This window comes from Pleurodeles waltl, chromosome 3_1 (genome assembly GCF_031143425.1).
Source record: "Pleurodeles waltl isolate 20211129_DDA chromosome 3_1, aPleWal1.hap1.20221129, whole genome shotgun sequence".
Classification (NCBI taxonomy): domain Eukaryota; kingdom Metazoa; phylum Chordata; class Amphibia; order Caudata; family Salamandridae; genus Pleurodeles; species Pleurodeles waltl.
Window position 1 is genome coordinate 1,996,813,429 of NC_090440.1, and position 17,234 is coordinate 1,996,830,662.

At 47.3% G+C, this 17,234-nt stretch overlaps 1 protein-coding gene across 4 annotated transcripts in view; it reads left to right on the top strand.

Moving 5' to 3' along the window:
* The window catches only part of VMP1 (vacuole membrane protein 1), a 682,493-nt gene that overhangs the window by 576,906 nt on the left and 88,353 nt on the right, over positions 1-17,234 (top strand). For all 4 annotated transcript variants that reach the window (XM_069226431.1, XM_069226430.1, XM_069226432.1 and 1 more), the window contains one exon: positions 5,318-5,379. In XM_069226431.1, the coding sequence (XP_069082532.1) occupies positions 5,318-5,379 (62 nt within the window). The remainder of the gene's footprint in view (positions 1-5,317; positions 5,380-17,234) is intronic.

A 17,234-nucleotide genomic window follows, 5' to 3' on the forward strand; every position in this document is an offset into this window, starting at 1 on the left:
ACGGCAGCACCCGGGGATCCGGCCGGTGTTGAGTGCGAGGAGGGTGGTGGCGCTGTAGGTCTTGCGGGTGGGCTGGCCTCTGCGGGGGCCAGGGGGTCTGGCGCTGGGCACGGGCCAGGCGCGGACGGGCGCAGACGGGCTTGCCTTAGGCACGCCTTCGGCGCGTCCGCTGCGTGGCCTCCATAAGAGTGGGAGAGGGAGGGAGGAGCAGCTGGGAGGTGGGAGCGGGGCGGCCAATGGGGAGCGAGGGGGTGGAGCTACGGAACGCGGTGGCGGGAAACAGGGGGAGACGCTGGGCGCAGGGACCCAGAACAGGACCAAAAGAAGGAGAGGAAGCGAAAAAGGCGGCAACAGGACACAGGAAGTAGCAGCGGTCACACAGGGGCTGCGTGGCGGTGAGGGGAGCGACCTGCCTGGTGAACAGGGTCAGAGGTCGCTCTCTCTACCGCTGCGCGGCCTCCATAAGAGTGGGAGAGGGAGGGAGGAGCAGCTGGGAGGTGGGAGCGGGGCGGCCAATGGGGAGCGAGGGGGCGGAGCTACGGAACGCGGCGGTGGGAAACAGGGGGAGACGCTGGGCGCAGAGACCCAGAACAGGACCAAAAGAAGGAGAGGAAGCGAAAAAGGCGGCAACAGGACACAGGAAGTAGGAGCGGTCAGCGGTCACACAGGGGCTGCGTGGCGGTGAGGGGAGCGACCTGCCTGGTGAACAGATTGAAGATTGGAGATTGAACGGGGCAATCTGAGTTCCTTTTCTTCCCCGCCAGAAGTAGTGGACATTTTTTTTATTGGCCAGGTGACACTCCGCCAAATCTACCTATGCTGACAGATGGGCAAAATTTGTTGCTTGGTGTGGAGAGAAGCAAATTGACCCTTTACAGGCCCATTTGTTGGACATTTTATTGTTTGCGTTGTCCTTGGCGCAGAGGGGTTGTGCAGTTGCGACGGTTAAGGGCTATCTGTCGGCACTGTCGGCCTTTCTGTGTCTTCCCAATCAACCCTCTTTATTTAAGTCCCCTATAGTTATAAGGTTCTTAAAAGGTCTGATCAATAGGTTTCCTCCCACTCCATTTATTATGCCTCAGTGGGATTTGAATTTAGTTCTTATATTCCTGATGGGTTCGCCGTTTGAACCTTTACATTCATGTCCATTAAGGTTTTTGGTATTAGACTGTTTTTCTCATAGCCATCACGTCGACTAGGCAAGTGAGTGAACTTCAAGCACTTGGCGTTAAACCCCCTTTTACTTCTTTTCATGCGGACAAGGTGGTGCTAAGGCCCAGGACTGCTTTCCTACCAAAGGTTGTTACACCCTTCCATTTGGGACAATCTATAACGCTTTCGTCTTTCTACCCTCCTCCCGATCCATCAAAAGAGGAGGAGAGACTGCATCGGCTTGAACCGAGGAGAACTTTAAGTTTCTACATCGAGAGAACAAGAGAGTTCTGGGTGGACGATCAGCTCTTCATTGGCTACGTGGGAAAGAGGAAAGGCTCTCCACAAAAGAACACTGTCCAGGTGGGTCATTATTTGCATAAAAGTATTTTATTCCTTAGCAAAGAAGGTTCCTCCTATCGGAATTCGAGCCCATTCCACCAGGGCTAAGTCGGCCTCTTCGTCCTTGGCTAGAGGTGTTCCTGTGGATGAAATTCGTTAGGCCGCAACTTGGGCTTTCCGCCACACTTTCGCAAAGCATTATTGCTTGGACTCAGAGGTTAGGAGGGATGGCCATTTTGCACGGTCCGTGCTGCGGGATTTCTTGGTGTGACCATTTAGGCACCTGCCACCTAGTGCGGTACTGCTTTGGGACTCTGTTCATTATGTGAGGAATCCACAGGTAGTTGTATCTATCAGAAGAACAAGTTACTTATCTTAGGTAATGCCTTTTCTGGTGGATACACTAGTTACCTGTGGATTCCTCACAGTCACAGTCCCACCCGCCTCCCCGTTGCCTGGTTGGTCATACCAAGATTTCCTAGGGTGTATGTATAAAGGGATGTGTATTTATATTTGATTGTATATGTATGTATATATATATATGTACATATATGTGTGATAGATAGACATTTATATTTGTATATTTTTGCTGTTTTTATTTGATTAAATATTGCTTATTATGTTTGATTGATGTAGTCATGTCAAGCATGTGATGTCAGGTGATCACCTGTTCGCCTCAAAGGCACGTAAAAAATGGTGAAAACTGCCATCAGCACCCTGGCGAGGTCCTCTTATTGCCACGATGACGTCAGACAGAGTCGTGTGGGAGTCGGGCAATAGTGACGTCCTCGTCGACGTGCAGCGCTGGGAAGAAAATTTCCATTGAATGCTGGCGCATTGGGAGAATTCATTAGGTGAGGAATCCACAGGTAGCTAGCGTATCAACCAGAAAAGGCGTTACCGAAGGTAAGTAACTTGTTCTTCACCATGGGCGATATTCGCAAATAAGCAACAACAAAAAATTGTAAAAAACATTCACAGACTCATTCATACTCTCATACACTCACAAATGCACTCAGACTCGTGCACCCACTCACACACCCATGCACCAACTCACTGATCCACTGACAGAGACAGGCCCTGTGGCCAACCCCTACTGTGCACGGCCAAAGGCTGTGTGCAGAGTGGGGTTGGGTGGTTATAAGGGCTAGGCTGCAGGGCCTGGCCACATGTGGTCAGCAGTGATGGCGTACAATAATTAAAATGACTTTACATTAAACCATAGAAGTTCACTGAAAAAAACAAAGGTTTCAGAGACATTATAGTTAAATTGTGAATTTACTCGTACAAAACCATAGAAACTCAGCAGTTAAAGTTAGTTATTTCAAGTAACTATAACTCGCTCCCTAAGGTAACTATAGCTAGTTCCTACACCTATTACATCATCATTGATGACACCTTCTATGGCATCTTTGGATTATGGATGTGCATGGCAAGGGTGCGAGTTATAGTTACTTTAGGGGGCGTGTGTGTATGTATATATATATATATATGTATGTATATATATATATATATATATATATATATATTTATTGTGTGTGCACTAAACAGTGGGAGACTGAAGTGTGCTGCAAAGAGGGCTATACCTGTAGTAATGCTCTTTTTGTAATGGGGATAACTGCCTCACCGGTGTTTATGACTTTTTTTAATCAGTTTTTCATTTGGGTAAACCCTTCAAGCTCCCCTTTTTAATGTACTTATTTGCACATATGTGTCTATCCAAAATTGTGGTAAATCCAATGTCTAGGATCCGAAATAATGGTAGGACACAAGGATGTAAACTATAGAGGTGCTCAGGAGGCAGCACCTCAGACATAGAAGTACCAGTCTATTGTCACATGCCTTGCAAGTAGTGGATACTGACTGTGATCTTCTCAATCAACGGTGTAAAATTAAGGCCCATTGATCAAATACATGTTATGCTTAGATAGGTAGTCCTACTTGTAAGAATCAAAGGCATCAGTGTTAGACTCACCTGGACCCGGAGCCCACATTCTTCTAACTCACCTCTAGTCTGTGAGGATGTCTCTCGTTCTTAGCACCCTCAGCATTCCCTCTCAATCACACAGTGAGACCCTAGACACTAATAACAGTAGCCAGGTGTATAGTGTTCAAAGCAGTACAGAAGATCCCCCTTATCAGACAGTGGTTTCACGGGAAGAGAAGAGTCCCCCTACTTTCCTGGGGTCTTATACTGTTAAGTCCCATCCGAGCACCATTGCTCCAGTCAGCCAGTGCCCAGAGGGCACCCGGATTCCTTAGAAATCCTACTCATTATCTTCATGATGCTCTTGCCTTTGGAAAATCTTGTCTCATGTGCGACCTCAATTGTGAGTTTCCATCTTGCTCCATGAGTTTCGATTTTGGTGATGCAGAACAATCATCGTATTGTCCTGGGGTGAATTTCCATCTCAGTGCATTATGTCCCATGCCTGGCAGTAACATTGATCATCACTGCTTTTACCACCCTGCCCTCTACTTTAGATCCAACCTTGCTTTCGCTCACTACTTAATTCAGCAGGGACCTTCCCACGTGTATAACACAACCTTCCTTCTATGTCGAACCTACTTCTCACACTACCAATATAATTATCACTTGATGTATCTACTCCCTCAGTGCCTCCATCTCTTTCCCTTTAATGGAAGATCATCACTCCCTAACAAACCGTGGAGTGGGTCCACAGCATGTTGGTCCGCCTAGAAGCCGCTTGTAAGCCTGGGGAGATGGGAAATGAGCTCACATTGACCCTGTGACCCGGAAACAGGCCTTCTTGCATGCTGAATAAATGTGGAGCAGGGAGCTATGCGAAACTCATTTCAGAGAAGCATAGCCTCAAGTGCCCTCCATACTTGCCATATTTGACGTGTTCTCTGAAATAGAGAGCATGTCACTTCTTGCAGCCACAGTGTGTGGGTTATGCAGACAATCGGATAACAACCCCAACTCTGTTTCATTGCCAATTCAGAGGCCCCTTGAGGATAGCTTACAAAGGCACCTGTTGTCAGTGGCTCAAGACCCTGACACATGACATAAGGGAATGAATGGGACGTTTAGAGTCTATTTTGGATAAGCATCGTCTTACAGTATGTTGTAACTAGAGATGGCAATATTAATTCTGAGCAGCTGCTTTCATTTGAACTTGTGCGGTTACAAATTGAGACAAATGGGCTCCAGCAGGCTGGACAGACCAACACAACTGGTTCAACTCTATAGATGCAATTTCATTTGTGTTTCCTGTAGAGTTTTCCAACAAACTCACTCTGGTACGTTCTGGATTTGGACTACTGATTTTCGGCGAGCTGTGCCATCATCTCCCAATGTAGGTTGCTGGAACTAGCCCAGCTGTTAGTCGAGGGCCAGAAAGTTGGAGGTAATGAGGTGGCGTACTTCTGCATGAGAGAGGATGAATGACTGATCCTAAAGCAAGAGCAGTTTTGTTTGCACTAAGTAGCTTCGCTTTTTCAACGACTAGCCTTTCAGAGTAGCTGAAACTCCAAGAGGGGCTTGTACTGAGGGGCTGTTGTCCTAATGTCCCCATCACCTGAATACAGCCTGAGCCTCACTCTTTCAAGCCTTTGTTTAGTACATTATTACATGTCACTAAGGAGAGTAAAGGAATTCTGATGGAACTGGGTAACTGGGAGGTGAAGATTGGCTGGAGGTACTTAAAGGGACCAAATTATTTATCTAAAGAGATAGATAAAAGGCAGACATTCTGGGCCTTTCTGCTTTGGTATAATATACGAAAAGCCAAACTGCTAGACTCATGATCAATCTTTCTGCTGAATATTCTTCTAATGAAGGGTTTATTTTTCTTTACAGAAACTTTTTGTTATCGTCACATTCAGCAAGCACATCGTGGAGCATATGGTGTCCCTCATTGGGTGAGTAAGATCTGTGAAAGGCGTTGTTTCTCACGGCATCTTTATCATTGTGTGCATGTGGGAGGCTATAAGGTTTCCTCTGCTCTTAGAGGAAGCAACACATGTGTCTAGATAAACCAAAAGTTTTAGTTGAACCAGAAATACGGAACTTCGTGACGCTGGCTGTGATTTTAGTCAGTGGTGCATTTGCGGCACTACCTCAAGAAATGGCACGCAAAAATGCACGCCTCGAATCTCCGGTAGAGTAGGCGTTAATATGAATGACCTCTGTCTGCAGTGTGTCCTGTGGAAGATACTGTATTCATTTCATAAATGTACAGAACAGAAAGCTTTTTTCACTAGCGAATCGGACGGCGTGTTTGCTCACTGCGGTTGCAAAAGTGCTGTAGCAGGCACACCCTTGTTAGCAGGCACATCTTTTATGTACCACAGTGGCTCTTCACCTGTGGTCTGACGACCCGTGGGGGGGGTCCTCGGGGCCTACTCGTGTAGTCCGTGACTGTTTTACAGAAATAAATGATGTTTAAATTAATCAATTAAAAATTAAGTATTAACAAATAAGGAAGCAACATTGACAATTTGAAAACATGTTCTATATGTTATTGTGACTTACACAAAACTCAGTTGTTTTAGCATGTGTTTTGTGTATTCTTGTTTTGTAGTTTTTTTGTATTGTTTTAAGGTCCGAATCATAGAAATTGCTTAGGCTAGGGTACCTGGTAGCACCCCTGGACTCCAGTAATAAATCAGTTGGGGTCCACAGAAGTCAAAATGTTAAGACCCGCTGACTGAGTCTAGCAGAATTACCAGCTGATTACCTAACAATACCACTCATCATCCAGCCCCACACTATGACTCCAGTTGCCTTTTAATCAAGCCACCCGGCACAACACACAGCCAAAACATCATATGCCCGTGTGCTTATTTATTTCTGTTTTATTTAACGAGTTGGTTGCATAGTTTGGATCGGACTAGATGGCAAACGGAGTGCTTCGCACGGTATAAAAAATACAAGTACAAGGAAATGCAACAAAATAACTAATAGAAGATGGTAGAGTCTTAGCAACAGACCCGTCGAGATTTTATTGTCTTACTAGTATTACTGAACTTTTGAGGGGCACTCAATAGAAACCACTTACTTGCGTTAGATTTTCTGCATAACAAAGTGCTTGACAGAGGTGTAAATTATCTGCGCAAAAATGCAATTTGTGGTTTGAAATTACATTTACTGTTCATGTGTCTAGCTGATTTTCCGAAATGCAGTTACAACGCTGTAAAATCATCCAGAATATTGTTAGTTAAGTGCAAGGAAGGGGACGTTATGTGGGACGTTATATGGAGTGATCATATAGAAGGTAGTGAACACCCAGAGCTGGTAAATTTGTGGCTGTTTACAGATAGTTTCCTACCACGAAAACGGTTATAAGGCTGGAGTCAAGATCCTTTTTCGGGTAGTTGATGAGCTTGCACACCTCATGTTTCATGACGGTCTGTGCTAGGGTTTCCTCAGCAGGAAAACCATTTTACCTGTGAACAAAAAGCTAAATGTACATGTACACCTCATTTACTCGTTCAGCATTTCTACCTGGTGGAAAAATAATCATAAAAAGATGCTAAGAAGTAGCAGTGCTCCAAGAAATGTGTGATAGTCCTAAATTTCCACAAGTACTCCTAGATTATTTGTTGACTTTGTCTAAATTTAGGAGAAGACCTGAAGGAGTCGATTTCTACTTTTGCAAGTAGGGCATCTGATAGAGACTTCTTGCCTCAGATTCCTTCCCTTTGAATTATCCCCAGCATCAGACTGGATCTGGAAATTTTTTGTGAGCCGTACACTTGTGCGCCAGCAGGTGGCATAGTTCAACCCTGCATAGCGTAGTCTGTGCGGACAGTGACCTGTGCGGTGCCTATATAGGTGCTAACCAAGCGCGCTGTTAGTTCATCTCTTTTCCTGCTCCAGTCAGCGCAAGTCTGGAGAGAGCTACCACCATTCATTTTTTTAATGACCTTCTGTCTTTTTGTCGCAGTTTGTTTCTCCTGGTGTGGCAGGGATGTCCACTAGGAATTCCTGCTTCAAGCCCTATGGTGTGTGTCACCTGCAGATGTCTGTGACGGACCTGTACCCTGTTTGACTCTGATGCCTCAAGCGTGACCGCAACCACGACTAAAAGACCTGCATCGACTGCCGTGCCATGCACCCCAAGGCCTTGAGGGAGCAGTCCCTTAAGCTCCTTGCTGCACTAAATGGGATGCCGTGACTGTCTGAATCCCGGTCGCAAGGAAGGTCCTGGGATTGAGCCATCAGTCTTAATCACAGCCAAATTTGTCTGGGCGATTGGGTAAGTCCCACAAAAAGAAAAAAAAAAGTAAGAAGTCGAAGAGGCCTTCGACTTCACCCCATCCTTCAGTCATCCGACGAGATGAGGTATCAGTCACTCAAGGCCTGGCTTTGTGGTTGAGCCTGGGCCAGTTCTGTGCCTCCCAGTGTTTCGGGGAGCAATATTGGCCAACTTTGCAAATTTTATGAGGTAAGGCACCTCATAATTGAGGCCCATCCCCACAGGTATGCTTTTGGGCCCCATTGGTTCAGGCGAGGCCCCTACTGGCTCCCCGAAGGCAGGTCCACCCCCGGTGCCAGTCGGGCCCCTTGGATAAACAGATGGATTCAGATCAGCGCTGGTCGTACCACCTTGACCTTCCCTGATGCCAGTCCCGATGTCGACACACTGTGTGCCTCCGACAGTGCCATCCGCATTCTTATCCCAGACTCTGACGAGGAGCGGGAGGGGCATCGTCAGACTCCAGCGATGATTGGAGCCTTGCCTTCCAGACCTATTACTATGGGCTAGGACGTGGGGAAGGTTGGTAGGGCCCACTGGAACCTGAGGAATACCAGCCTCTAGAACACCAGCATGGACTGGTGTGACGTTATGCTAGCATGGTTTCTCCTCCTGCCGTGGCCACAAAGGAGGGAGCTTCTTTTGCTATGGTGGTGAGAAGGGCAGCAGAGGCCCTGGACTTTGCCTGCCCTCAGTGGCAGTCAATACTGAAGTTGACAGAGGTGCTTCAGCCAGGTGTGATCACCTCAGAACTGCTTCTCCCATTTAATGAAGCCCTTTTGTACTTCCTGCTTGGGGCCTGGTCCAAGTCCAGGGCAGGGGCTTCTGTGAACAGGACAGTTGTCATCACCCCGCATCAGGGGACCCCAGTTCTCTCATGCTGCACCCTACTCGGGGAGCTTGGTGGTCCAAGCCTCCACTTCTCATGTAAACCCTGGCACATTCCCTACCACTCCACCAGATAACAAATCTTTAGTCAAGAAAATGTTTTCGTCTGCAACCCTGACACTGTGGTCCGTGAACATCATGTGCCTTTTGGTCTATTACGTCCAGCCACTGTGTGATTTGGTTGCACAGGTGGTGCCTATGGTCCTGAAGGAGGCCTGGGCCATACTCTCCCAAGCTATGGCAGATGGGAGAGATGCAGCCAAGTTCATGATTAGAAGTGGGCTGGATATGACTGACTCGCTAGTCAGAGCTGTTTCTTCGCCGGTGGCCTTTTGGCACCATGCCTGGCTACGAACAACTGGCTTTTTAAAGGATGACCAAGCCTCAGTTATGGACATGCCTTTGATGGCTTCTTTCTCTTCAGAGACCAGGCAAACTCACCGCTGGTGCGCTTGAAGGATAGCAGAGCACCCCCAAAAGCCATAGCTTACAAACCTCTTTAGCTCACTCTCAAAATCATCATGGGCAACCAGTGGGCGGTAAGATACACCATCACCTACACCACTGGAGGCCGAAAACATTTGACTGCAGGGTTCTCCGGATTGTTCGAGAGAGCTACTTCCTCCACTTCAAACTGACGCATGACCACCTCTCCTTACTCTGCCAGGAAGTGGCCTCTGTCTTGCCAGAAGTAGATCATGTTCGTTATTTCTTCTACTTTCTGGTGCCAAAAAGAGGACGGGCCTTCATCCTATACTGGACCCCCACCCTCTTAATTTCTTCCTCAAAAAGTAGAAATTCAAAATGCTCATGCTCACTAAAGTCCTGTCTGCCCTGGACCCGGGAAGACTGGATGGTGGTGTTGGACTTGCACGACACACATTTCCTCATTCCCATCCTGCCTGCCCACAGACGTTACCTGCCATTTACGGTGGGCCACAAGCACTTTTGATTTGCTGTGGTCCTATTTGGCCTTCCCAGCATCCCTCGGGTGTTCACCAAAGTGATGGCAGTGGTTGCAGCTTATCGGCAGAGAGCAGGGGTACCAGTCTTCCCTCTTTCCCTATCTTGATGACTGGCTGTTGAAGGTGGGATCGCCCGAGGAAGTAATCTCCCACCTCCATATTATTGCAGACCTTCTTCTCTCACTAGGGTTCACTATCAATGTGCTGAAGTATCTCCTGACTCTCCCTGTCAGATGCTCCCTTTCACTGGAGATGTTCTGGACACAATGCAGTTTAGAGCTTGTCCTCCTGAACGGCGAGTCCAGAATGTTCAGGCTATCATACTGATGTTTTGCCTGGGTTTTGATGAGATTGACTCGGAGGCTGCTGAGCCCATTCGCCTCCTACATCCTTGTGACACAATCCCGCTGGCATATGCGGGCTCTGCAGCGGGACCTGAACTTCAGCGGGGCACAGCATCAGGGGAATCTCTCCGACAGTATCCAGATCTCAGAGAGAACAGCAAAAAATCTGCAGTGGTAGTGGATGGGCCACGATTGGGTCAGCAGCAGGCCCTCTCCTTTCCCAAACCAGATCTGGCAGTAGTGACAGATTGGTCACTCCTGGGATTGGGGCGACCATCTGGGAGAGGTGAAGATCAGAGGTCTTCGGCAGGATCCAGACTCCACATCAACCTACTGGAGCTCCGAACTTTCCGGCTAGTGTTGAAATCCTTTCTACCCTCCATCAAGGTAAGGCTAGTGCAGGTGTTCACCGAAAATACCACTGCCATGTGGTACTCCAACAAATAGGGCACTGTGGTGGTGTGAACCCTTTGGCAAGAGGCCCTGCGTCTCTGGACATGGCTGGAACATCAGGGCATATTCCCTGGTGGTTCAACACCTGGCGGGCTCTCTGAACTCCAGAGTGGACTAACTCAGCCGAAGATGTCTAGCAGATCACGAATGGCGTCTCCATCCAGAGGTGGTGCAAGCTTTGTTTTTGCAGCCGGGGGAGCCTTGGTTAGATCTTTTTGTCCTCACCGGAGATGTGCAATGTAAGCAGTTGTGAGTGCTGGAGTCCCGAAGGCGACTTTCGCTCTGAGACGCTTTTCATCTTGAGTGGAGCTCACGCCTCCTGGATGCCTTTTCCACCCAAAACACTCCTGCCCAGAGTTCTCAAGAAGGTCAAGAATGACCAGGCCCAAGTCATCCTTGTGGCTCCGGCCTAGTCTCAGAGTTTGATATCCCTAGCTGTTAAACCAAGCCATCAGTCCTCCAATCAGGTTAACCTTCAGGAGGATCTTCTGTTGCAGCAGCTGGAGAGGGTTCTCCACCCGAACCTGTCAGCGCTCCACTTTAATGCATGGAGATTAAATGGCAACAGATGATAGCTTTTCACCACAAAAAGAGGGATAGAGGGGTGTTATGGTCCAGTGTATGTCCCCAGATAAAGCTATAAAAAGTATTGTGATACACTGTTCCAGGAGGAAAAAATGAAATGAAAACACACAAGAGGGTCCTCAATTGTAGGAGCAATTAACCTCACACATCCAAAGGATGTCATGCTTCATCATTGGTACAGCTCCTCGTCAGACCGGCGCTGCAATGTCTGACGGGCTCCACCCCAATTGGGGGGGCTCTTTGCCGGAGATCTTTTATGATGATGGTGCCATGCCCCAGAGTTGAGTGGGGGGAGGACAGAGTGTGTAGGAGATCAAAAAAGTGAAAGAGATAAAATTGGCTCTCACAACCCCCAATGGTTAAATACTTTATTGAGCCAGTTGGAAGGTAGGGACCAAGATTAAAAACGTGAAGTCAGACGAGTGAAGTAGAAACAATGATCAATCACTCTAATGAGATCTATGAATCAACAGGAGGTTTTTACACAATTTGCGAACCAACCCTTTTCATCGGTCAACATGTTTCGCATCCTAGTGGCCCATACGGGTCCATTGATGCTTCGTCAGGACCAAAATTGACTTGCTATATCTCCTAGTCAAGCAGAACTAATGTGTCTTCTAAATCGGAGTACCAGTAATTACAGGTAACTACACAGATCTATATAGAACAGGTATCAAATTACTTACATAAGTCAGGTAAATATGTTTCCTAACTTGAGCCCACCCGCATTAGGGAAAAGTGCTCCATAGGACTACGTGGACCAATGGTCGACCACAATTGCAAGTTACAAATGCTGCCGTGACCGGTAAGTAAACCTGCCCGTGTCCGCGAGTCCTGCATGTTTCACCTTCCGCTCAAAGTCTACAGGTTATCTTGGCAGCCAGGTGTCCACCACCAAGACGGTATACGCCTGCCCCAGGAGTAAGATTGTAGCATGGTGTGCAGAAAAGCGAATTGCTACACTTTCTCAGGCCCTTTTGTTTATTATCTGCCTGTCCAGCAGGGCTCTGCTTTAGGAACCTTAAAGGGTTATCTTTCTGCCATTTCAGCCTTCCTGTGGTTGCCAGATCAGCCATCCCTCTTCAAATCCACTGTTGTAAATAGGTTTTCGAAAAGTCTCCAACACGTTTCCGTCTTCAGCCTTTATATTATACCTCAAACTAACCTCAGTCTTGTATTTACATTTTTGATGCGTGCTTTTGAGCCACTACATAACTGCCCTTTCAGGCTTCTTACCATCAAGTCAGCCTTCCTAATGGTAATAACATCTTCCTGGAGTCGGTGAGCTCCAAGCCTTGTCATCTCCGCCTCAGTACTTAATCGTTTCCCTGACAACCTGGTTCTTCGCACTAGAGCTTACTTTCTACAGAAAGTTGTCACTCCCTTTCATGTAGGTCAGTCCATAACTGTGCCACACTTTTACGCTCCTCCGCACCCCTCTAAGGAAGAGGAGCTACACTATTGACTGGACCCCAAAAGAACATTGTTCTACCTTGATCGTGCGAAAGAATTCTGGGTTGCCAACCAATTTTTCTTGGGGTATATCGGCGCCAAGAAGGGTGAGGTTGTTCAGAAGCACGTCTCCCGATGGATCGAGCTCTGCATTAAATTCTGCTATGCACTGGGCAAGAAGCAACCCCCTATGGTTTGCGTACTGATTCCACCAGAGCTAAGGCTGCAACCACTCATTAGCACGCAGAATTCCAGGCCTGGACATCTGCCAGGCAGCAGCGTGGGCTTCTCTGCACATGTTCGCCAAGCACTGGACAGTCAGGTTTGTTGGGACGAGCACTTTACCTGTTTGGTCCTGCAGGACTTTCTAGTGTAAATTCATTCCGTTGGCCTACCTTTGCGGAGGTATTGCTTTGGGTATCTAGTCTAAGGTAGGAATCTGCAGCTAAAGGTCTATCAGATTAACAAGTTACTTACTTTTAGTAACAGCTTATCTGGTAGAGACTATATATAGCCCCAGATTCTTGCTGACTCACTCATCCTCCGTGCTCTGTGAGCAGATTTCTAGGGCCAAGGCCGTTCCCCTTTCAGGGTCCTAGATTTTCACACCAGTGGTCATGGTTCTTTGGGGCTCCTCTCTTTTGGTGTGGAAATTAGTGAAAAGAAACTGACATCAGCACACCAGAGTGGCTCCTATATAGGCAGTGGGCACATCACTTCCGGTGCCGACGATGCCACATGGATCCACCTACCTGCACGCAGGGTTACAGCTCACTAAAACATTCTGAATCCAATCTGGCGATAATGTTAAGGTAAGGAATAGGCAACTAGATAGTCTCTACCAGGTAAGGGGTTACCTAAGGTAAGTAACTTGTTCTTTATGAAGGGACCTGTTGGTGCATGCTGGCATTATTTCTGAACCTGGCTACTGTCCTGTTTACTCAAGACTGATTAGATGTTTTATTTAAGTTGTCACAATCCCGGATCTCGTTATTTTTCTCCCATGCTGTTATTTAAATAGCATTTTAAAGGTGCTTTAATGTTGGCACGTTTTACTTTGTTACCCTACAACCTCTTGGCACTGCACAGTCTACGATGTCACACAGTATCTTCAGAAGTGTAGACCCCTAACTGGAGAAGGTCTGAAATAAGCGAGTTTTTGTAGGAATGGACTTATATTATTAAGAGCAGATGCTTTTGACCTTACCTTCACTCGGAGAACCAGGGTAGCTGCTTCTGTCCCCATCACATCCAAGCCATCCAGAGCTCCTTGTCTGGAATTGAGCTGTAACTGAAGAACTGGTCTACCTGCAGATGTCCTCCTATCCAACCGAAGCCACCTAGGGTTCCGAGACCAGAGGTAACCAGTAACTGGAAAATCGTCTACCACTGATTATACTCCAATCCTTGCAAAGCACCTAGCGTTCGGAGTCTTGAGTTCACCTGCAAGTGGAGGACCAGGCTAGCTGCGATTTTCCCCCACCTTGCCACTTTCAAGTTGTCTAGCGTTCTGAGTCTGGAGTTCGTGTAGATAAGAACCAGTCTAGTCGTGATTGTCCCCAGTCCTGTCAGTGCCATATAGGTTTGGGGTATCGAGTTCACCTGTAACCAGAGGACCAGGTTAGCTGTTATTGTCTCCAGATCCTATCCACGCCATTTAGGTTGCCGGTGTGGAGATCACCTATGGCCGAAGAAGCAGGCTCGCTATTGATCATCCCCAGTCATATACAAGCCACCTAGGTTTCTAAGTCTGGAGTTCACCTGTAATGGGAGAATTTGACTAGCAGTGATTGTTCCCCCATCTTATCCAAGCCATATAGGGTTACAATTCCCAGTGCGGGGATGGGGGTAGTCGAGCATTTTTCTCTCACCATCTACACCTGGACCTTCTTGGCATTCTCCCTTTACCCCTCCTCCATCGTAAGCATAAAATAAAGAAGGTTTACAATATCATAAAACTCAAGAGGTTAGTCTCGTGTCCAACATACGCTGCGTTGCCAAGCTGGCAGGCAAAGATCTGATATAATTCAAGTGTCTCTGTGTGAGTATTACTGTCATGAAAATACGTGTTTTTGTATGTTATTTATTTGTATTACAACCCTTCCCCATCTAATCATTGGGAAAGGCAATTGGGCCTTTTTTTAATGTCAGCGGTTTCGAAACTCGGCAGCTGGTAGCTCTGTTGGTACTGCACGTTTGGTAGAAAGTGCCAGTTTCTTCAGAGGCCTGGCATTGGCAGATCCCTGCTACCGAGGCGTGAGGCACGCCGGCTGGGAGCGTCGTGCACATTGTTCACAGCACCCTCAGTACGACCCCACGGGTGACTGGAGGCTGCACATTCCTCGTGCACTGCTTCTTGTCAGCAAAGCCAAAAGGAACTGTAACATCGATGCAACAAGAAAACTTTCACGTTTCTGATCATTCTTCAGCTCGCTCTACGGGGGAGCTGGTGACGTCAGGGTTTTAAAGTGCTCACTGGCGTGATGACTGCCAGGATATTCTGGTAAATCAAGTATGACTAAGCAGAGAGAGTTTACCACACTGGTGCGGAGATTACCTCATCAACATGAGGAGTAACACCTCTCCGAAACCAACTTACCCTTTGTGCCACTGGTGGATGGACTGGGCATGTCTGTAGCACATGCTCTGAATAGCCCCCTCTAGGGACATGGCTGTAGCTGTGGGACAGTGAGTTTATCAGTGCCTCTTTTGAATGCAGCTCCTTCTTGCAGGTTATGCCTTATGAAGTGCATTCCACACGGTGGGCTCAAGGGAGCGAGAGAGGCTTTGCCCTCTTTCCCACACTAAACATGTACTGGGTACTTCAGCAAGCTTTCAGGTGAATGTTTGACATGCATGGAACTTGATAGTTTGGGGGCACGTGTAGGGTTAATGGCCATGATCCACCAGTTTTATGTTTATATTTTTAGGCAGGGATAAGTGGAATAAAAATGCTAAACCATTTACAATAGTATTAGATATTTATACATTTGTACGCGTTAACATTGTTAAGTGTGTTACAATGTTCTGTCGCCCCCGCCCTTTCATATTATTTCCGCTAACCTAATGACTAAGTGATATCTGTAGATTTTTTTTCAGCAAGAAAATATTTTGAAAATAACTGAGCGGGCAAGATGCCTCATTGCCTTAAGAGCTCGGAGCTCGTTGCTGGAGTGACCTGCAGTTAAGGAGTCCAGGTGTCTGTAGATCATCTTAGCCTATCATTCTTCCAAGGTCGATAAATTGATGGTGACAAGTGTGAGAGCAAAGGTCTCCCTTGTAGCTCCAACCCCTAGAAATGACAAAGGCTGTCATAGTAAGTGCTGTATAAAGCAGGTTATGTATTATTACGATCGCGCTAGCCCCTGCTGGTGGTTTAATTCTTCTCTGTCACATACAACAACAAACAAGTATGCCTTCCGAATAACTTTGACCTACAGTTTTTATTAGTTGGCAGTCAGCGGGTTCCAGGCTGCTTGTCTAGTATATACCCTGCAGCTGCCAGTGCTTGCTTAGGTGTTTGTCTCCCCAGATTTTCAAAGGCATGATAGACGAAAAATGTGCAATACACCCCTCAGTAGACTTTGTTTTCCTCTAGCCTGTCACGCCCATATGTAGTTATGTAACAGTAGTACATTTAATCGCAGATTAGTTACAGGCTTTTGGATCCCAAACAAATTGAGACACGTTTTACTTAAAGAGGAACTTTCAACAAGTGATAAAAAACGGAATTTGTCTTCCTTCTGATGGTGTTTCTCGACCCTCCCTCCACATCGTTTTGTTCTGCAATACTGCGCTGCGCGTCCTTGCAGTTTATAGCCCCAGCTTTAACTAAAGGATCCTGGAGACCCCATTGTCTTAAGGGTCGCCCCGCTAAAGGCTTCATGGGTGTGTTTTCCATTACTGGAGGGATTTTTTTTGGGGGGGGATATGATTAGTCGTCACTGCTAGCAAGGATCTTTGCAAATATAAAGCAGTATTACTAGAAAGGATGCTGATATTCACTCCTGTGCTCATTCATTTCCTCTACCTAAATCAGTCAGTGGCATGAAGCAGCTAAGATGTGTTCATCTTCTATAATGGGTGAAAGGGGTATTAGGTGTCCTGCAGGCGAGCTGGCTGCACAAAGAGCATTCAACTAAATGAAGTCGACACATTCACCTAACGTCAGAACGCGGCCATTCTCTACGGATAGCACATCTTCACAAGCCCCGTCACACCCCGTCTGCTTTGATAATCTGAGGACTGTTCGGAAACTCGCGGGGAGAACCAAAAGCGCTGGAGTTGCCATACGGCAGGCAGATTAAGGGGCTTAACAAAGCCCCCCGCAGCTCCTGCTGGGGGGCGAGCTTCAGGGGACCCCTCAGCACAGCACGTGGCCTGGGTGATTCTGGAGGGAGGGCCCTTTGTGTCCTGTGCGGGGGGGTGGGGGGGGGGGGGGGGGGGGGGGGGGGTGCTTCCAATTTCGTTACGCCACTGGGCAGATAGTACGCATTTCCAAGGAGTATATCGTAACGAGCCTCCTCTTTTCACAGAGAGGTGCACATCTACTCCTTGCCTCTCCCCGCTGTGTGCGGGCCTGCCTCCGTGAGCTTTGACAATGCCCCAGGTGCGGCTAGAAGTGGTTGAACTTGCCAGGTTAGGTATTGAATTCTCAGAAAGAGTGGTAAGTCTGCTCAAAAGAAAATGCAAAATTGACGTCTTGGCAAAAATAAGTAGCTGTTTACAGTACTCGCTCTCATTTCCACCCTCCCTCAGTGTCCAAAAATAATCGGTTTCTGGCTCTGAAGCTGCTGTTACTCAACTGCGGCCTAGACGTTTACCAGAAG